General features: G+C 35.9%; 1 protein-coding gene across 50 annotated transcripts in view; it reads left to right on the forward strand.

The window, feature by feature from the left end:
* Ank2 (ankyrin 2) overlaps nt 1-19438 on the forward strand; it is a 554279-nt gene that overhangs the window by 440812 nt on the left and 94029 nt on the right. For 43 of the 50 annotated variants that reach the window (XM_048813760.1, XM_048813787.1, XM_048813791.1 and 40 more), the window contains 5 exons: nt 4323-4421; nt 11037-11234; nt 14085-14183; nt 14718-14816; nt 18042-18239. In XM_048813760.1, coding sequence (XP_048669717.1) covers nt 4323-4421; nt 11037-11234; nt 14085-14183; nt 14718-14816; nt 18042-18239 — 693 coding nt within the window. The remainder of the gene's footprint in view (nt 1-4322; nt 4422-11036; nt 11235-14084; nt 14184-14717; nt 14817-18041; nt 18240-19438) is intronic. The other 7 variants (XM_048813804.1, XM_048813796.1, XM_048813805.1 and 4 more) reach the window with 1 other exon arrangement.

Below are 19438 nucleotides of genomic sequence, written 5' to 3' on the forward strand. Positions count from 1 at the left end.
TAGTTACACTCTCCCAAAATGAACTTTGATCTCCAGACAACTTTCCTTCTGTCAGGAAATACTGGTTATCCCAGGATCCTTCTATCTAATCTAAATTAGGATTTTTTTTACTTCTGAGTTCTTTATATTTCTCTCACTTTCGTGGGTTCTGCCCCCTTTAAACTCTGACTATTATATCATGGAAAACCATCTAATTCAAATTTCCCCTGAGCAAGGGCACTGTTTTACACATGTGCCATCATGTATCAGAAGCTCAAGAGTGGCCACTGGAGTATTGGGATTTTTAAAAACATTTGCAAAAGAAATTACTATCCCTCAATACATGTTGGTCACGTTAGTAAAAAAGAATCATGTTTACAGAAGCATTTGTCTAACTATTGTTGCTGATTTTTAGTAGCTCCTTTCATATAAGTTGTGAAACAGAAATTTCCAATTTTGCTTTTTTTTTAATCTCCCCTCACATTACCGTTTTAAACATTGCTTCTTTGCTAAAGTTTTTGATGCCTAGGCAAAATCCATTGTGGAACTAAACTTATTTGATTTTAAATATTATTTAATACTCTATATTATCCAAGAGTTGATGCATAAAACTATTAAAGTCTGTATTTTTGTTTTCCTAATTATTGATTTTTGGTCCTAAGTTTACACTATTATATGCTAATTGTTAACTGTTAAGCAGATGTAATTTTATAATGTGCCAACTTGAGTTTAATTTCTAGTCACTTTAAGAACTCTAAAAGAAGGCATATTTTATTCTTTATTAAGATATGATCAAAAAAAATTTTGACTTGAGCAGGTTTACATACAGGCCAATAACTTAAAAAAAAAAAATACTGTGTATATTCTCCTATTCTTCCCGCCCCCACCCCCGACTTTCATTATTTGAATTCAATACTCAAAAATTCACAGGAGTAATAATGATAACATGTTAAATCGATATCATATTACAATAATAACACATGCAATTATATTCCATGGGGTTGTTTGATTGAAGTCCCCTAAATTAATCTTTTTTAGGGGAGATTTTTTGTAAAATCTTCGAGAATAATCCATACAAAATGGTTGTGGGATTCTGTGACCATTCTTGCTTTGCTTCTTAACTGACCAATTCCAAATCTTTGATGGCTATTTCCTTCCAATGTGCTCCCCTAGGGATGGGAGAAGGGAAATTATATAGAAGACATGTAGATTTTTCAATAAAAATAAATAAAACACTAATTGAAACAATAAAAATGTTTCATCTCTTAAAGACTCCCAAATCTGGCAATTAAACATAAATCTATTAAACATAACTCTCAATTAGTCTTTCTAAAGTTCTTCATTTTGTTCTGTTCATTTGTCCACTACATTCTCTTCCCCTCCAGCCCCCTAAAAACAAATTCTTGAGAAGCACCTGCCAATCTAATCCTCTTCTCAACAGGATTCCTAGTTGGTTTTGTTTGTTCATTGACTTTTAGAAGATGTGTTCTTTAGGAAGTATACATCTGTAGTTAGAGTTGCTAGATAAAATACAAGATTCCCCATTAAATTTAAATTTTAGATAAACAATGATTTTTTTAGTATAAATATGGCCTATGCAATAGTTGAAACATACTAAAATAATTATTCATTGTTTGTCTGGAATTAAAATTTAACTGGCCATCTGTATTTTTATTTGCTAAACCTGGTACTCCTACATTTAGAGGAATTTGACTTTCTCTAATGGTAGGATGCCTGTGAATATGAGGATATAGCTACTCAATCCAGAACTCTTTGCAAGTTGATTAAGAAGCCGTGTGAACACTGATTGCCTGCTTGCTGTGTTAGAGTTGGTCATTTCCTGACCCCAAAGTACCCCACCCTTGGAGCCTCTGTGTGCTGCCTGAAATCATGTTGCATTTTTGAATGCAATGCTGTCTGTTGTGCTTTGATGCTTTCCAACTTGATGCAGCCAAAGTGGAAGTCCATGTAGCTGTCTGCAGTCGATTTTTAACAACTGAGAAGAGGAGCATGAAACCTAGTACCTGCTTTGGACTTGAGCATATCCATTCTCTTGCTGGTCTTGTTTTTGTCTGAAAATTCACTCCAATGTAAAGTGTACCAGTAACTCAATCAAGTGCAGATATTTTCCCTGAAAAGCTTCCCTGCAGGAAGCTTATAATGAACCCTTGAAAACTGCCCTACCAGTTACAGTACACTCATAAGCCGATGTATTCATTGACAACCACAGAAGTAGAAAAGCAAGCAGTTTTAGGACTATTGAGAGTACAATCATTCAGGTTATTAAAAAAGCATCTCTTCTTCCTATAAGTCATGGTGAAGTTCACACTTTGCATTATGTTTAAAAAATTTCCCCCCAATTCTTAAAGTTAATTAGCTTACGATAATGAAAACAGGCTAACAATCGAGAAATTGAAATTATTGAGGTAAACAGTATATACTTCCTTTTATTTTCTTATTTATACCTATGCAGAAACAATGGTAAAAAGTAAATAATAAAGGGCAAGGGCAATTTATAATAAATGCCAGTTGGTCCAGAGTTATTAAACAAGAATTAAAGGCCACTTTTTAATGTGGAAGGACCAGGTCTACATACATATGTAACTTTTCTTTAAATATGAAGTTTAATACTTTAGGTTCATATCTAACTCATCAATTTCATATGTGTAAAAATCATAAAAATAACTTATTTTATGTATAAAGTAAAGCTTTTCAAAATATTAAGACTAGTACTGAAAACATTTTTAGATTTTGACAACTCCTATTGATAAAGCTTGGCTTGTAAAATAAACATGTAAATTCACCATTGAGTAGGAACTCCTGGGGCCTCTTTGACTTAACCTCTTATCAAGAAATAATTTGTTCTTGCCTTTGTTTTTACCAAAACTAATAAGATCGCTAACCTTTTATCAGATCTAGAAATGAAGATTTGTTCTTTTTTTTTTAAAAAAGCAGTTAGAATCAGCTTCATCTATTGAGACACAAGTTTTATATGTTATAGAAAACAAGTTAGAAATCATGGTTGTCCAAAAAGGAAAAAAAATTGCCATATGTTTAAATTCTGAAGACAACTATTGCTACTCCAGTGATACATCACTTTATAAAATAACATATTCCAGATAGATTTACTTTACAAAAGTCACGGTTTGCTATCAGATAATTACTAGAGATAAGTGAGTCATCAACAAAGAAGAGAAAATTAGAGCAGACATTCAGTTTAATGCATTCACAATTAAATCATTTGACAGGAATTTCTCATAACTTCAAAAGGAATGGGTCTCAGAAGAGTGGGAATGAACTGTGAGCCACATACCTGAAACCCTCTAGATTTAAAGGTTTGTTGTGCAAAGCATCAGAAGACATTAATCACAGGAGTTTGTCAGAAATATTCAATTACCATAGCCAGATTTAAGATCCATTCAGTGTATTTGGAATGATTTGCTTTAGTTGGTTGGAATCAGCCTTATGTTCTAGAAACATCATGGCAAATCGACATAGAATAATTTTTATTCCACTATCTTGTTCTCACTGTAACATGATTTGATTGAAGGAAATTCTGCCCTCTTCAGAAATAACAGGCTTCCCAGTGAACAGATCCTCTTACATCTAACCCTCATGCTTCCCATCTCCCAATGAGTGTGTCAGATACTTGAGCACTGGTGTGTCATACTTGAGCACTGATGTGGTGCCCGGTGGTGCCGACTTCCAAAGTTGACCCTGTGAACAGCTGTTTTGCTCCTCTCTCAGGAGCTTGCTCAGATCACTGCCTATAATTAATGTAAATAGGACACCTCCAAGATAAATCAGACTTCTTGTATGAAGCGTTGTTATCTAATCTCATAATACAAAGACAAATGAGATATCAAATAATAGAGTATTATTATTCAAAAGTTAAGTTTGAAATTTGAAAATAAATATGCATGGTATAAGTTACATGATTTTTTCCCCCTGTTACTGCGTCTTTTGTATTTGAAGTGGCTGATTGACATGGGATCCATGACAGATTTTAGATTTGTAGGATGAAAAATAACTTTATCTCCAAACCAGTATAAGTTATGGCAGCTTGATTGTGAAGTTAAACCTTAAGGTATCCTGGATGTGTGGGTAAGTTCACTAGTTTGTCAAAAGACTGAAAAACAAATAAATAAAATATTTGCTTTATCCTTATGAAGATGGAGAAGACACAAAAAACTATATTTTTTCCAAACTCAATAACTATGCCTCTTCGTAGATTTCTTAAATCCTTGGATGTATTGCTGAATTTCGTAAAAAGGGACTCTTTATTCTTTACCATCATCAGCAGAGGGTTTATTTATGATTGGATGATTTTTGTTTCCTGGCAGCGTGGGGAGACGGCACTGCACATGGCAGCCCGGGCAGGGCAGGTGGAAGTGGTCCGATGCCTCCTGAGAAATGGTGCCCTTGTCGATGCCAGAGCCAGGGTAGGTTCTGGGGCTCCCAGGTTCTCTCCTATCTCAGTGCATGGTCTCATCTTTAATAGATGTGTATTCTTCAGTTCCTTGGTTTGGAAATGCCATAGGACCTAAGTGAATGCATCAGTAAAATGACAACATTTTCAGGCCAAAAAAAAAAAAAAAGTGACACACAATATATAAGTATGAACAATGAAAAATGAATCCCAGTTTCAGAAACACTTGAAAATATGTACAATTTGGCATCAAAGACATTCAGTATTGACTTAAATCTTAATATAATTGTTTAACCCAGGACAGTACACTCATCTTTTTATTGTCATGAACTTAAAAACCTTATACCTGCATTATATAGATGTTATACATATTAAAATTAATTTCTTACTACCACCACCAAAACCAAATTTTTATAGTCATTCCTTTCAAGTTACTTAAAAATCAAAATACCAAATTAAGGGAAAAAAAAGAAAACACAAATTATCTTCAAAATTTTAATGTTTCTCTTTTATCTGTTTCACTTTCCTTTCTTTTATATTGAGATCTACTTTCCTTTCCACTCTGGACTTTATACATTTAGATGTTCTACATTTTTGCTATTTCAGAATAGAAGAATTTGGGCACTGGAGATTACTTGATAAGACTTGATCTGTTTCTAATGACTTCAATTTCCTCATGGGTTGATTTTACCTTCTATTTTTTTAAATTTTATTTCCCAATTTCTTTTCTTACCTTCTCTCTTTCTGCTGAACACACTAGTAATGTCTCTCTATTTCCCTTTCCTCATTGTTCCATTAACTTTTGCACTACCATCATTGAGATCCTTATGGACTACTTAAACACTTTCTCTCCTTACCCAACACTGGAAACCTAAGTTAGGACTCACTTTAGCTTGAGTCATACCATTGAGGCCCTATTTAAGAAGCCATTGTCTTGGAATGAAAACATCTGGCCGGAGTCATCAGAATTTTCAGGGATGTTAGTTACGTCACTTCATTTCTGTCTTTATCATTAAAATATGAGGACTGGACTCAGAAACCTCTAGTATGCTTTCTAGACTTCCTCAGCATTCTCTGACTCAGTGACTTTAATAGGCTTTTGCTTATAGCAGGTCCCATGGATCACCATGCAGAATTCAGTGGTATCCACACAGCCTTGACATCACTTAAGTTGTTTTAGGTTTTATCTGACTTTCTATTCATTATGCAAGTAGTGTAACTTATATGTTCATTGATAACAATCATGGATATTTCATGTTTTTTATATTTTTAAAGCTTTTGTTATTCAATGTTTCCCCATGCCACAGTATTTTTCTCATTTCCTTTTAAGGTCACCTGGCATTCTGCTATTTAAAAAATATTTCTGTTGTCAGAATATTTCTGAGTACCATGAACTTCACTTTTTTTTTTTAATCAGAAATGGTCATAATGTTCTCGCTGTATTTTTGTAATCCATGAATGCATTGCAATTCTTATTACTTATATACAGCATTCATTTTTCATATTTATGGTTGTATATAAAGTATATTCACACCAATTCATGTCTTCATACATGTACTTTGGGTAATGATGTCCATCACATTCCACTATCCTTGCTAATTCCCTGCCCCATCCATATTTAATAATAAAAATTTCCAATTTTCCTTTTAAGATAAAACCCCTTAGTATTTTTCTGATATTCAAAAATTTTTAAATAATTTATTCATTTTCATGTTTTTAAGCTTATTTTCTACATTGATTTGACCTATCATTATGGGCATATACCCTTTGGATACCATCTGAAACCCCTTCTTTAAAAACACCACTGGCTACATATTCTTTCCTTTGAACTAGTGTAACAATCACTCATTTATGTATTTATTTATTTATTTGACATGCAGGCTCTCTTTTACAACTACATTTAGTCTTGTAGGCTTCATATAAAAACAAATATCTCTTAATTCTTCATTCCGTCTATTATTATTATTATTATTTTGGTACAAGGATTAAACCCAGTGGCGCTCAACCATTGGGCCTTATCCCCAGTCTTTTTTAAATTTTGTGACAGCATCTCACTGCTTAGGGCTTTGCTAAGTTCCTGAGGCTGACTTTGAACTTGTGATCCTTTTGCCTCAGTCTCTTGAGCCCATGAGATTACAGGCACCACCATGCCCAGCTATTCCTTCTAATTTAAATATTAAATTTCATATGTTTTCTTTTCTCTTTACCTTACCACTTACTCTAAAATGCACCTGAAATCCCTTCAGAATAGCATCCTTCTATTACAAACAGGAAAAATACCATGCTTTATAGAGCAGTTCTCCCCAAAGGCCAATGTGCATAAAAATCACCTGGGGCACATTGTTAATTGAAGATTTGAACTCAGTTCTACATTTCTAACTCACAGGTGATGTCATTTCTCCTGTTCTGGGATTATACTCTGAGAAGCAAGGAACTAGAGTTTTCCTTTTCATGTGTTCTATTTTTAGTGGGGGCAGGGTTCTGGGGATTGAACTCCCCAGTGATTTACCACTGATATTCACATGTTCTATTTTAAGGCAAACTTTGCCATGAGTTTTTTACTTTAATTTAATCCTTTAAGGTTTCCCTGAAACTCTTTAATTTTGTTAACATTTGTACAGTGCTTTATAATTCATGAAGCATTTGTAACAAAATATCCTATTTGACACACAGCGCAGCCCTGTTTTCAGGGTGGTTTGGGCCTCCTCAATGCTGACTTGGCTGTGGCCACAATTACGATAAAAAGGATTTCTCTGGTGGTTCTGCATCTTCCTCCTCACTTTGCCTACAGGCATTAATTCCCTCACCATAAAGCATCATTGCAAGGCAGCCTGGACCAGGAAGTAGCTGAGCTCTAATCTACTTGATTTCTTTACCTCCTGTTTTAATGTAAAGAGAGCTTTTCTCTGTCTCACCCAAACAAATCGCTGGTTTCTAATTAGTCACATCCCCTTCCTGAGCAGGTGGCCATGACCAGGACACAGAGCAAGCCTGGGCCCATTCCCATTGACAAGGCCCATTCATGAGTTGGGATAAATGCTCTAGAACCTCTAGATAAACCCTCTAGAGCCATATGTAGTGCAAAGGAGGGAGGGCTATTCTCAGAAAGAGGTGCAAGGGTACTGGGCAAAAAAAATGAACATATATCTGCTCTTTTACTTGGTTTCCCCTGAGAACTTCCTTTCTTAACCTAATACCATTGCTTTAGAACTCACCCTCTCCCAGATAGGAGATTAAAAAATTAGGTCTACATTAAACTCAAAAGTTAAGATCTCTGGGTCACCTGTCATTCTTCTGAACTGAGTTTTGAAATGAATACCTCATGGTTATATAATTCAGGATTAAATCATAAATTTTTTGCCTACTGCCAATATATAACAAAAAAAACCCTGCATAATCACAGTAATATTTCTAACTTTAAACTGCAAGCAGCATACTCTATTTAGTCAGGGGCATGGGACATATTTTTGCTGGACAGAGTGGACAGCAGGGGTTACAGTGGCATAAGTTCCTTGGTCAACCAATCTGTGGACCTTATCTGAGAAAGGTACTTCTTGTTCAGGATTCACAAGAGAAATGACCAGGAGGACCCACCAGGGCCAAGTTCTCTTGCTTAGGAGCTTATTCTGTTGGGGCTCAAGTTTTGCTTTAGGGATCCAGTGATCACAGAGACTTAACCTCACTTGCAACTTAACTCATTCAAAATTTTAAATAGCTACCAGTAGACTTAGTTCCTGGGTACCCTGTTACCTGGTAACTAATAGCAGAAATATCATCAATATTTTCTATTTATTTTTGGCACCAGGGATTGGACCTAATAGCACTTGATCACTGAGTCACATGTGCAGGTTTTTTATTTTTTATTTTGAGACAGGATCTTGCTAAGTTTCGTGAGGTCTCACCAAGTTGCTTAGAGCCTCACTAAGTTGCTGAGGCTGGCTCTGAACTTCCAATCCTTCTGCCTCAGCCTCCTGAGCAGCTGTGATTAAAGATGTGTGTCACTGTGCCTGGCTCATCAATTTTTTTATAACTATGTACCAGAAACTGTTATTTCTGTCTTTATAAAAGAAGTTGGAGCTCAGCAAGTCTTCCTAATTTTGGTTGCCTCTAAGCCAAGTAAAACAGTAGGCTCTGGAGGTCAAGCAGGGTTCACCTACTTCCTTGACCAGGCTGTATCACAGTCAGTGATACTTTATAATGAATAATTGTTGCCTTTCCTAGGGTACCAGGCTCCCCCCAACCCCCTGCATAGCTTTACCTCTTCCTACCAGTCTTCTGCACTTTTCCAGTTCTTTTCCTTGGCTTTATTTAATTTTAGTTTGAAGCAGCTAATTCAGCTTTTGCTATTCCACAAAGAGATAACTGCCCAAACTTGAAAAGGTCTGATATCCTGGTTACAGGTTGCAAGATTTTCTTAGCAAAATCTTTGTGCCCTTTCCTTTCCCATTTTCTTATAGGACTATATCAAAAATTGAAAAAAAAAAAAAGTGGGCAAGACTACTTGTTTCTTAACTGAAAAAGCAAACAAAACAACAAAAACCTTAATCCTCAGAGCAGAAATAGTTGAGCATTTACCAGTTATCCATAGCTACCACCAGTCAAGCGTCAAGGATTGCCACTTCTTATCCATAGATGAGAGTTGTCCTCACCTGCCTGCCAAACATACTCATTGAAAAACACTTTTGAGAGTGTTTTGCTTCTATACCCAGCTCTGTCGAGTTCTGTAAGTTGGAGGTCTGAGAAGGGAAACCCATCAACAGCGCGAATGTTCACTGTAGCTATTCTCAAGTTCCTTGATTTTTTGGTGGTTGTATGTTTTGCTAACCACTTATTTTTGTAAATGTTCAACTCTTCATTCCTATTGAGAGTCAATCTTTCTTTTTTGGGGGGTATTGAGGATTGAAACCAGGGGTGCTTATCCACTGAGCAACATTCCCAGCCTTTAAAATTTTTTTTTTTAGACAGAGTTTGGTTACTTTGCTTATGTCCTCACTAAGTTACTGAGACTGACCTTGAATTTGTGATCCTCCTGTCTCAGCCTCCCAAGTCACTGTGATAACAGCTGAGATTCGTTCTTCATGCATCTTATTTTATCTATTTCTGTAGAATATGTAGCCAAGAAACATTATCTCAAGAATTCAGTGCCTTCATTCGAGTTTAATAGTTTAATGACCTTGTATAATCCTTGAGAATTTATTAAATTCCTTTTATTCTCTTCATCTGGAAAATGGTTTAATAATACATTCTATGCCTTCCTTTCAGGTCTCTTAAAAGGATAAGTCACATGTGCCTTGTACATAAAGGAAATTTATAAACTGCAAACTTTTATGAAACTTCAGTTCTAATACTGAAATAATCATTACTATTATTTATTATTTACTTCTGAATAATAATTACTATTACTTATTATTTACTTCTGAATGAGAAGTAAATAACAATAATATGATTATTTCAATATCAGAAGCAATGCAATTTCATCTTTCCTATGGTTTCTTTTATTTTTTTTTCTTCTCATTACTTTAAGGTACTGCATTCCTTTAGACATATCCATCATAACTTTTCTCCACTCATTCTTAGTCCTGGAAGCTGGCCCAGTTTTTCCTTCCTCGGTTTCATTATGAGATTCCCTGGACAAATTATAAAGATAAATCCCCTTTCATCACTAAGGTTACACCCAGTTTTCTTTTTACATGGGACAGTGGTTTGGTCTGGTTCTCTTAGCTCTGAAAACTTGATTCCTGACTGCACATTAGAGACAGGCAATTTCATGATCCTTAAATATGTCCTTCCTCTCATTTATACCCAGCTATATCCTCTCTCTGTTTTTAAAATAAAGCATGGCTAATCATTCATTCCATTTGCTTCTTGCCAGAGTTCCATTTCATCTTTGAAGTCCTGGATGTAAATCCCAGGCCCATCTTCGACATTTCTGTAACAAAATCTCTTTAAAAATCAGATTATAATATCTTCTTTATCCACAGTTCCTCTTTGAAGGAAATGACCAGCATTTGTGTCCTTGGTTTGTGGGTGAAGTAAGCACAAAGTTTTCCAGCTTCTCTGGTCTTTTTCTCTTGATACAGTTCCCAGAATAAATTTTGCCTCTAATTGAAAGCTCTTAGAGGTGAATCTAGGTCTTAGGATGTCTGGATTCAGTTTCTTTCTTCTTCAAAACCATGGTTTTCTATTTAAACAAAAGTGAGGACTAAAGCTTTAATGAATTTAGAAATATTTTGGGGTGCCCAGCAAATTGTGAACAAGTTCATGAAAGTATGTACTATTTAAAATCTAAGGAATAGGGGCTGGGGTGTGACTCAATGGTAGAACACTTGCCTAGCATGCGTGAGGCACTGTGTTTGATTCTCAGCATCACATATAAAATAAAATAAATAAAATAAAGGTCCATCAATAACTAAAAAAAAATTTACAAAGTCTAAGAGATATTTTTTAGTTCAACTAGGTCATTTGATAGTAAAAATACAAATGAAAGCATGGTTCTAGTAGTAATGATTTTCTTCTTGAAAGAGGTCAGTGGAGATTCCAAGAAAACATCATGAAACCTCTGAGTGAAACATAATATCAATGAAGTTTGGTGTGCCTGCACTAACATTTTGCTTGACTTGAGTTGTAGGAGGAACAGACACCTTTACATATTGCTTCTCGCCTGGGTAAGACAGAAATTGTCCAGCTGCTTCTGCAACATATGGCTCATCCAGATGCGGCCACTACCAATGGGTACACGCCACTGCACATCTCTGCCAGGGAAGGCCAGGTGGATGTGGCATCTGTCCTCTTGGAGGCAGGAGCAGTACACTCCTTAGCTACCAAGGTAAGAAGAATGCCTTAATACTAGTAGGACTAAGAGAACTCCTAAGTCAGGATCCCTCTTCTCTGCTATACATAGAATCATGGGCAAATCTCTGTTAGGTCTCTGACTTACTTCCTCCTCTGAATATTTTAGATTCATTGTCAAAATGATCAAAGATGGTAAGATTTTATATAATAATTTTAAAAAGAGTGCTGGATTCTGTTTTATCATTTCCTTAATGCAAAATATACTTTTCCTTCCCTTTTCACTATAAAATCTATAGTGTATTCTCAAGAGAGAGAGAAAAAAAAGATAAGATTCCCAAATACATTGAATTTTGGTATTACTAATGAGGAAGAAAATGTCAAATTAGATTGAAAGTACATTTATGGGTTGTAGTACTACGTAGGACTTCCCTTGACTTAATCTTGCATTTTCTCAGTCCTGGGATGAGCCACCACCTATTTCGTATCTCATTCCTTTTCTAGTCTCTACCGACTGCACTTTTGTCTGAGTATTAAGGGGCTCAAAAATCATACTTTATGATTTGTTGTTGACATTAAACAAAGAATATACATGAGCCTGAATTTTACTTGTACTCAAAATTTCGTGATAGGATAATTTTTCCTTTTCTTTTTGCATTCTATTTAAATTCACTATTTGGAGGTAACTTAGAGTGAAACACAAACACACCCAGTTAATTGGAACAAAAGACTTTGAGAAAGTCTAGAATAAGTGAATTTGTCACAGGGCTAAATAATTTCCACAAGCACAATTGTAATTCATATTAATTTTAACAATCTCAATTTGTTTATAATAAATAGGAATAAATACTGCCAACTGAGATGAAGAAGGCTTACAAGTATGAGTTGAGGCAGGGAGGTGGCCCTTAAAAGAGGAAACTAATCACTTGTGCCTTTAGGGCTTAACTGGTGGCCCATGGCTATAAAAATGTTCCCATATAGGAAATTGATTATTATTTAAATAATAATCTGAACAATTGAAAGGACTTTTAAAAATCTTTAAAGAGAAAAAAACAGAAATTCAGAAACTAAGCAAGAAACATATAATAATGGTTATTTTAACTCAAGGGAGACTGGATGATTGTCTTACAGGTGAAGAAGGTATAAATAAATAGAACTAAGATATGTGAAAATATAGAAACGCAGGAGAGTCCCTTGTATTTCAAGGATTATTATTTTTTAAATTTAAAAACATATGCTAAATCCGTACTCAATCAGGATGGTAAAATTGGAGGAACTATTAACCAGGGCAGTTTAACAGTGCAACTGAGGGTTGAGCATAGGTGACTCCTCATCATTAAAGCCATGTAAGTGTTTATAAATAAGGGAGGGTAGATGGAATCCTGATGAGGTTGACATGGGTGAGAAAGGGCTGGGTGACTAAGAGGTGCTTTCTAACCCCAACACTGTGATTCTATAATAATGATTCCAAGTGGTTTCGTCTAATGAGAGTCTCCAAATTTATAAAGGGATTGCATCACTACCCAGAAGGATAAGGAGTTTATTTTTTCTTCTTCCTTCATGGTTTGCCGCAAAAAACCTCACCTTCCTCCCAAGCACTGTGTGCACTGGGCCTGGGCGGCAGAGCTTTGACAGTGAATGTGGATTTGTATGGACAAATGCCAGAAGGAAGAAATATTTCCTACATTTGTCCTACTCTTGGAAAAACCCAGAAGATTCACTCTCTTCCAAGATCTTATTAATACCAAATGTTTAAAAACAAAACAAAACAGAAAGAAAAAAAAATCATCTTAATTAAAAATAATTGGTCTGGTGATACTGTGAAATGGCAATATTGATTTTGGGGGGATATTTGGTGTTTAGGGCTTGAATAGTCTGAGAATAAACCAAGTCTTAGAACACCTATTACAAGCATATTTGCTGTGTGTGTTTCAGGGTTTCTGGTCAGTGTTAGAATCTTTTTCCCACTCCCCCTGGGGTGCCAGAAGAGCATGTGGTTGAAGTGTCTGGCCAAGATAATGGATTTGAGATCATAGTGTATGAGCTATGTCATCCTCAAGATCCTCATCCAGGAACTTATCAATATTTATAAATACTGCTAATTACAGAACATGGCTATTGGTTGGACACAGAAGCCATATGTACATGTATGTATTAACATGTACATATAAATGTGCAGGACAGCTAACTTTTAAAAAAGCTTTAAAGCTCCAGTGTGTCTCAAAGCCTGGTGTTAATCAGCCCAACATCATACCAGAAGTAGAATGTGTTTTACAAGACAAATTGGTCTTTTAGACAGTATGGGTCTTCTGGGACAGGAAACAAAAATCAGGATGTGAGGAGCTTTTTAATAGTGAGAATTTTTTTTTTCTGCAAACCATTTATCTTGCACTTATATTTCTACAGCAAATACGTCAAACTGAATCTCAAATAATTATTCATTTTTTCCATAACCCCCAAAATATCCTAAAACTTAAATAAATTGGGAACTAAGGTGTTATAAAAAGGATTGTAAGAAACAGAAGGCAGCTGTTGTTTCAATCCTATTAATTTTAGAGGCCAGAAAAAAGGCAGGCCTTGTTTTTCCACTCACAAATCACAACCAGTTTCCTGACACTAGTGGTTATTACAAATCCCAAACCTATAAAGTGAAATTTCAGTCTCCAAGCACTTAAAATAAAATTTTCTTTTGTCTTGCCTATTAAACCAAACTTTTAAATGTTAAATTTCATTCTTTTTTCTTGTCCTTGTTTGTGACTAACTGATTTCATTCCATTTTTCCCAAATGGAGAAGGAGCAAAGCTTGTTTAGCATGTTAATAAATAAAGATCTTGATAGGTGTTAGAAAAATAAATATTAATTTTGCATTTCTTCTTCACATTTTCAGAAGGGTTTTACTCCCCTGCACGTAGCAGCCAAGTATGGAAGCCTGGATGTGGCAAAACTTCTCTTGCAACGTCGTGCTGCTGCAGATTCTGCAGGGAAGGTAAAGGTTTTCAGTAATATGTTTTAATTGTGAAACTCTCTTGGGTTGATAAATCTGGAGATCTGTGAAGATATTTTTTCTCAGTGTTCAGAAAGGAATGTGAATCCAACTGCTGCAACTATGCCAAGTACATGGTGTGGATTATCTGTTCATGATTTTCCTCGTACACACAGATTCAGAAAATGTTTTGAGCTGAGCCTCTAGTGTGTGTTCTCGTCATGACAGGGCCCACAACTTCTCTATGTTGAGAAGAACCCCTGTGATGTCAATGTGGCATTTCTTACATAGCATTTGAGTTCTTCATTTGTTGTGACCATTGAGATGCCCTTTGCTATTTGTAAGCCCATTTTCAATTTTAGTTATATGTCTAATTTGAAATTTATTATGTATTTGTTTATTTATTTTGATTCTTTTCTATTGACTATATTAATTAATTAACACAGACTTATCAGCATCAATTTCCATGCATCCTAGTAGCTTCAGGGCAGCTAATGCTAATTTCTTAATGCTGACACTTAAACACACCCTTTACAGAATGGCCTTACCCCGCTCCATGTTGCTGCTCACTATGACAACCAGAAGGTGGCGCTGCTGTTACTGGAGAAGGGTGCTTCCCCTCATGCCACTGCCAAGGTGAGGACTACAGGAGAGGATTTACAGACACAGGGCATAGCTGTAATCTGAAAGCGCATGGGAATTGCTTTTTAAACACATGGTATTGTATCATTGCAACTAGCTAATAATAGTAGCGTTTGTTATCGACATTTTTTCCCTTCTATTTCTACCAGTTGCTTCTATAAAACCTTTTAACTGTTAGAGTCAGCAAACATTAAAGCGAAGGCCCATAAACCAGTAGAGATGAATCTTATTTCCAGTAGTCAGTTTTGAATACTGATATCTGAATTTTTAGAAACGAAACAGGATAAAGGCATGACACATTTTTTCCTTCTTTCCTATAAAACATAATATGATACAACCATCATTTTATACTTCTATTCCTTCAGAGACCTCATTGTGCTGTATGAAGAACTCTTGTTTTCTTGGTCTCTTAAAATGATTCAACCACGTTCACTGTAGTGTGGATCCTTTTAGGTCCCTAGACTAGCAATGGCAGTCTAGACTACCAAAACAGCTCCAGCTGAGTCCAATACCTATGGACTAGGCATTTCCACCACTGGAATTGTCCTTTGTTATAGAATGAAAATATACATGAAAGTCACACAATATATAAAGTCATCATTATATCTTTCATTTGTTTATTTATTTAGCAAACATATTTTAAAAGAAAAAAAATATTTGTTGTGTAGGAAAATATCCATGCCACATTAGAAGAAATAATAAGACAATAATTAGCATGTATGTGACACTGTACCTAGTCCTTTACATTCAGGATCTCATTTAATTTCATAGTAATCCTAAATTGATATTATAGTGATACCCATTCTATACCTAAGAAAGTGAGATTTAAATAGTTTGGTTTTTCCAAAGTCACATAAATGGTCAGTGCTAGAGCTATTGTTTGACCTCAGGCTAACTGACAGAGCTATCACTCTTCACCACAAGGTCCATTGTGTCCCAAAGCACTAGAGGAAGATTTCTTCCACTGTCACTTTACAAATATGTACGTGTATACTCTCATGTCTATTTAAATGGTACATATTATATATAAGTAATAAAATGGAATACTATGTATATACGTATATTCTACAAAATACCAGACATTTTGTATATAAATGTTCCCTCTACAAATTATTACAACTTACATAACTTTATACACACACACACACACACACACACACACACACATATATATCTTTCCACGATTTCATTATAATTTCCCCTGCCCCTAACGCACAGTCCCTTAATCCTGCAAACTCCTTTTTTCTTTCTGTCAGAATCCAATACCTTCCCTGGGGGTAAAGTAGGATTGAGTGAGAGGAGTTTCAGTTACTTAGTTCCGAAAATGTTTATTCTTTTTGGAGTAGAGGACTCTTCAGATCTTCAGGTTGAGTATCTATCAGACAGTCAGACCTCTTACATTGCCAAAATCAACTCTGTCTTCAATGATCTCATGTCTTGTTTTGTTAAAACATCTTTGTCTTCCTCTACATCAGTCTCATTAACAAATGCCCTAGTACTTTCCTACCTTGGTAGAGCTTATGCTGCAGGAATGGGGGCAGTTGGGACTGAAGAAGCTCTTTGTAGCAAAAAGGAGATGACTTAAATTTATATGGTCCACAAAAAATCTGTGTGGTATTCAGTCGAGCCCCTGGAGCCAAGTGTGATATTGTGAAGCAACTGGGGTACCTGGGACCTATGATCAGCACCTGGAAAGACTTTCAAGGATAGTGTCTGGATTTCCTTCAGCAGCTGAAAAAGAAATATTATTTATAAAAACAAAAGGTGCTTATTTTTGCTTGGGAAATGGGAATAGTGAAGATACCATAGGGCCATTTGAAGATTGAGATTTAATGATGGCACAGAAAGACATTTAAATTCTCAAATCTGCTTTTCATGGTTTGGTACATATTTGAGGAAATAGCATGTCCTAAAAATACCTCTTAAGGTAGTCTCACAAGGAGCACTCCATCAGTATGCCACCTGTTCCTTCAGAGTGTCACAGTTAATGGCAAAACTACTGTTTTTCATCTTTACCACACTTTTTTTTTTCATGGAAAATTTTACCAAGTTTGATAATGATAAGGGAAGAAAACAATACATGTTCCAGAAACGCACTTGTTTCAGTGATTTTGCTTTTTATTTTCTTTTGACTAAGTATGAGGATTAGTATTTGGTTCTTCAATGCACAAATTCCCGCATTAAGCAAATAGCCTCATGTTTCTACTTTTGAGGCAGAAGGCTATGGAGAAGAAGGGGAAATATTGGATTTAAAGTGACCCCAGGATTAATATAAGCCTATTTTGTTGGTTAATATCTTTTTCCATTAAAATGCAACCTCTTAGAGACAGAGAGCATGCCATGTGCACCTCTGTGTCCCTTCATTCTGCCTGGCATCTGTTTGGTACACTTGCTGAATGTGCAAGAGGTACAATCCAATCAGAAACATGTTAGCAGGAGATCAGAAACAACCCCATTTTATTCTGTATAATTAAAACTATGTCTGAAGGGTAGCATTCACTTCCAGCTAGCATGACTCAAGAGCAACATTGACAAACTCTAGTCAGCTCCAGACAGTTCACCCTTGGTGGAGAAAGGTCTCAAAAGGATGTCTTCTATCAGGAAGAGTGAAGGAATAGGAAGTTTAGCTGGAAAAGAGAATCTAATAGGAGATATGAAATGCACCCTAGGGCTAGGCGTGGTGGTGCATGCCTTGTAATCCCAGGAGTTCCAGAGGCTGAGGCAGGAGAATAGCAAGTTCAAAGGCAGTCTCAGCAACTGAGCAAGGCCCTAAGCAACTTAGTGAGACCCTGTCTCTAAGAAAAATATATAAAGGACTGGGGGCATGGTTTGGGTGGTTAAGCATCCCTGAATTCAATCCCTAGTACCAGAAAAGAAAGAAAGAAATCCACTTCAGGTACTTAAAAGACAGTCATGTAGAAAAGGTGTTGACTTATTTTCTCTACTGTTCAGGTGAGAATCAATATTATAAGGGGAAGATGTTTAGCTTTAGAATTTTTGTGTCTGAATCTGTATTATAGTGTAATGTGGCACTTTTTGACTTTGGTTGCAAATATTGGTTGTGGTTGGATGGAAACTTGTGATAGGTTAGAGTTTGGATTAACTGTCAGCTCACTTTTAACTTTTTTGTTGATTACAGATTCTTATTTCCTTCAGAGATACATATAAGGTCAATGATTAAGCTTACTATATATATATATATATATGTTTTTGTTTTAGAATGGCTACACCCCTTTACATATTGCTGCAAAGAAGAATCAGATGCAGATAGCTTCCACACTCCTCAACTATGGAGCAGAGACTAACATTGTGACAAAGCAAGGAGTAACTCCACTCCATCTGGCCTCACAGGAGGGGCACACGGATATGGTCACCTTGCTTCTCGATAAGGGAGCCAATATCCACATGTCAACCAAGGTATTCTGATCTCTCATCTCTTCTTTCATCAATCAAGAGACGCATGGATGACTGTAAACAAAAACCAATCAAAGATAACTTGGAACAAAAAGGGGGGATGTATCAAAAGGAAAAAAGGATGTATTACAGACCCCAAGGACACAAGGGAGACAAGCTTTATGAGGAACTAGAAAGCCATGAGAAACAAAGCAGTTAGTCTTAGATTCTCTGCTTGTGTGACTACATTTTGCACCTTGAATTTTCTCTGAAAGTCAGTTTTATTCACCTCTTCCTATAGATCTGCTTCCTCAACTTCTCTGTGTAGTGCCTGAATAGGCTATGCCATAGCTCCCCAGAGTTCATATTACTGTAGTTCAAAGACTTAGCTCAAATTACTCTAGTTGGTGCTGGTTTTAATCCCAAATCCAGAGAAAGGAGGAGGTGTTAGGGAGGAATGGAGAGAGATGATGGTTCCATTTGGAATTTGGCTCAAATAATTGCATGTAAGCTGGCCAGCCCACATCTATCATTGAGGTTATCTTTCAGCACAAATGCCAGTCACCTCTGGGGTGGTGGTAGTGTTGGTGGTGGGAAAGTCATTGTTATTTTTAGTTTATAATAATGATAAATATGTATCTGAAATCAGTTCCCTATGTCTGCCTTGATGGTATTCTTTCAAATGTATGGTATTCTTTCGAAACTCTCCTTGTGAGAGAGTTTTAGCAGTCCCTCAGCTAAGATAGAATGAGTATTTTTGAGTTACACTCTCAGCAATGAAAAAGAAATATTCAATTTTGAATCACAAAATAACTATATTATCTTTATAAAAATGATTTCAGTGTTGTATTTGAGCGATGTTCTAAAGATAAAGCCATGCTGGGTGTGGTAGTGCATAACTGTAATCTCAGCAGCTTGGGAGGCTGAGTCAGGAATATCACAAGTTCAAAGCCAGCTTCCGTAACTTATTTAGGCCCTAAGCCATTAAGCAATGTAAGAAAATATAATAAAGGGCTGGCGTAGTGGTTCAACCTCAGTACCAAAAGAAGAAGGAGGAGGAGGAGGAGGAGGAGGAGGAGAGAAAGAAGGATAAAGCCATGATGTATTTATCACTAAAGTAAAATTTTCCTACACATGATTTTCAATATATTGGAATGATAATATAATATATAAACTCTCTGTGTAAGAAGTATAACCTTGCCTTTTAGTTGGTATTGTAGTAA

The sequence above is a fragment of the Marmota marmota genome, unplaced genomic scaffold, assembly GCF_001458135.2.
Source record: "Marmota marmota marmota unplaced genomic scaffold, marMar, whole genome shotgun sequence".
NCBI lineage: Eukaryota > Metazoa > Chordata > Mammalia > Rodentia > Sciuridae > Marmota > Marmota marmota.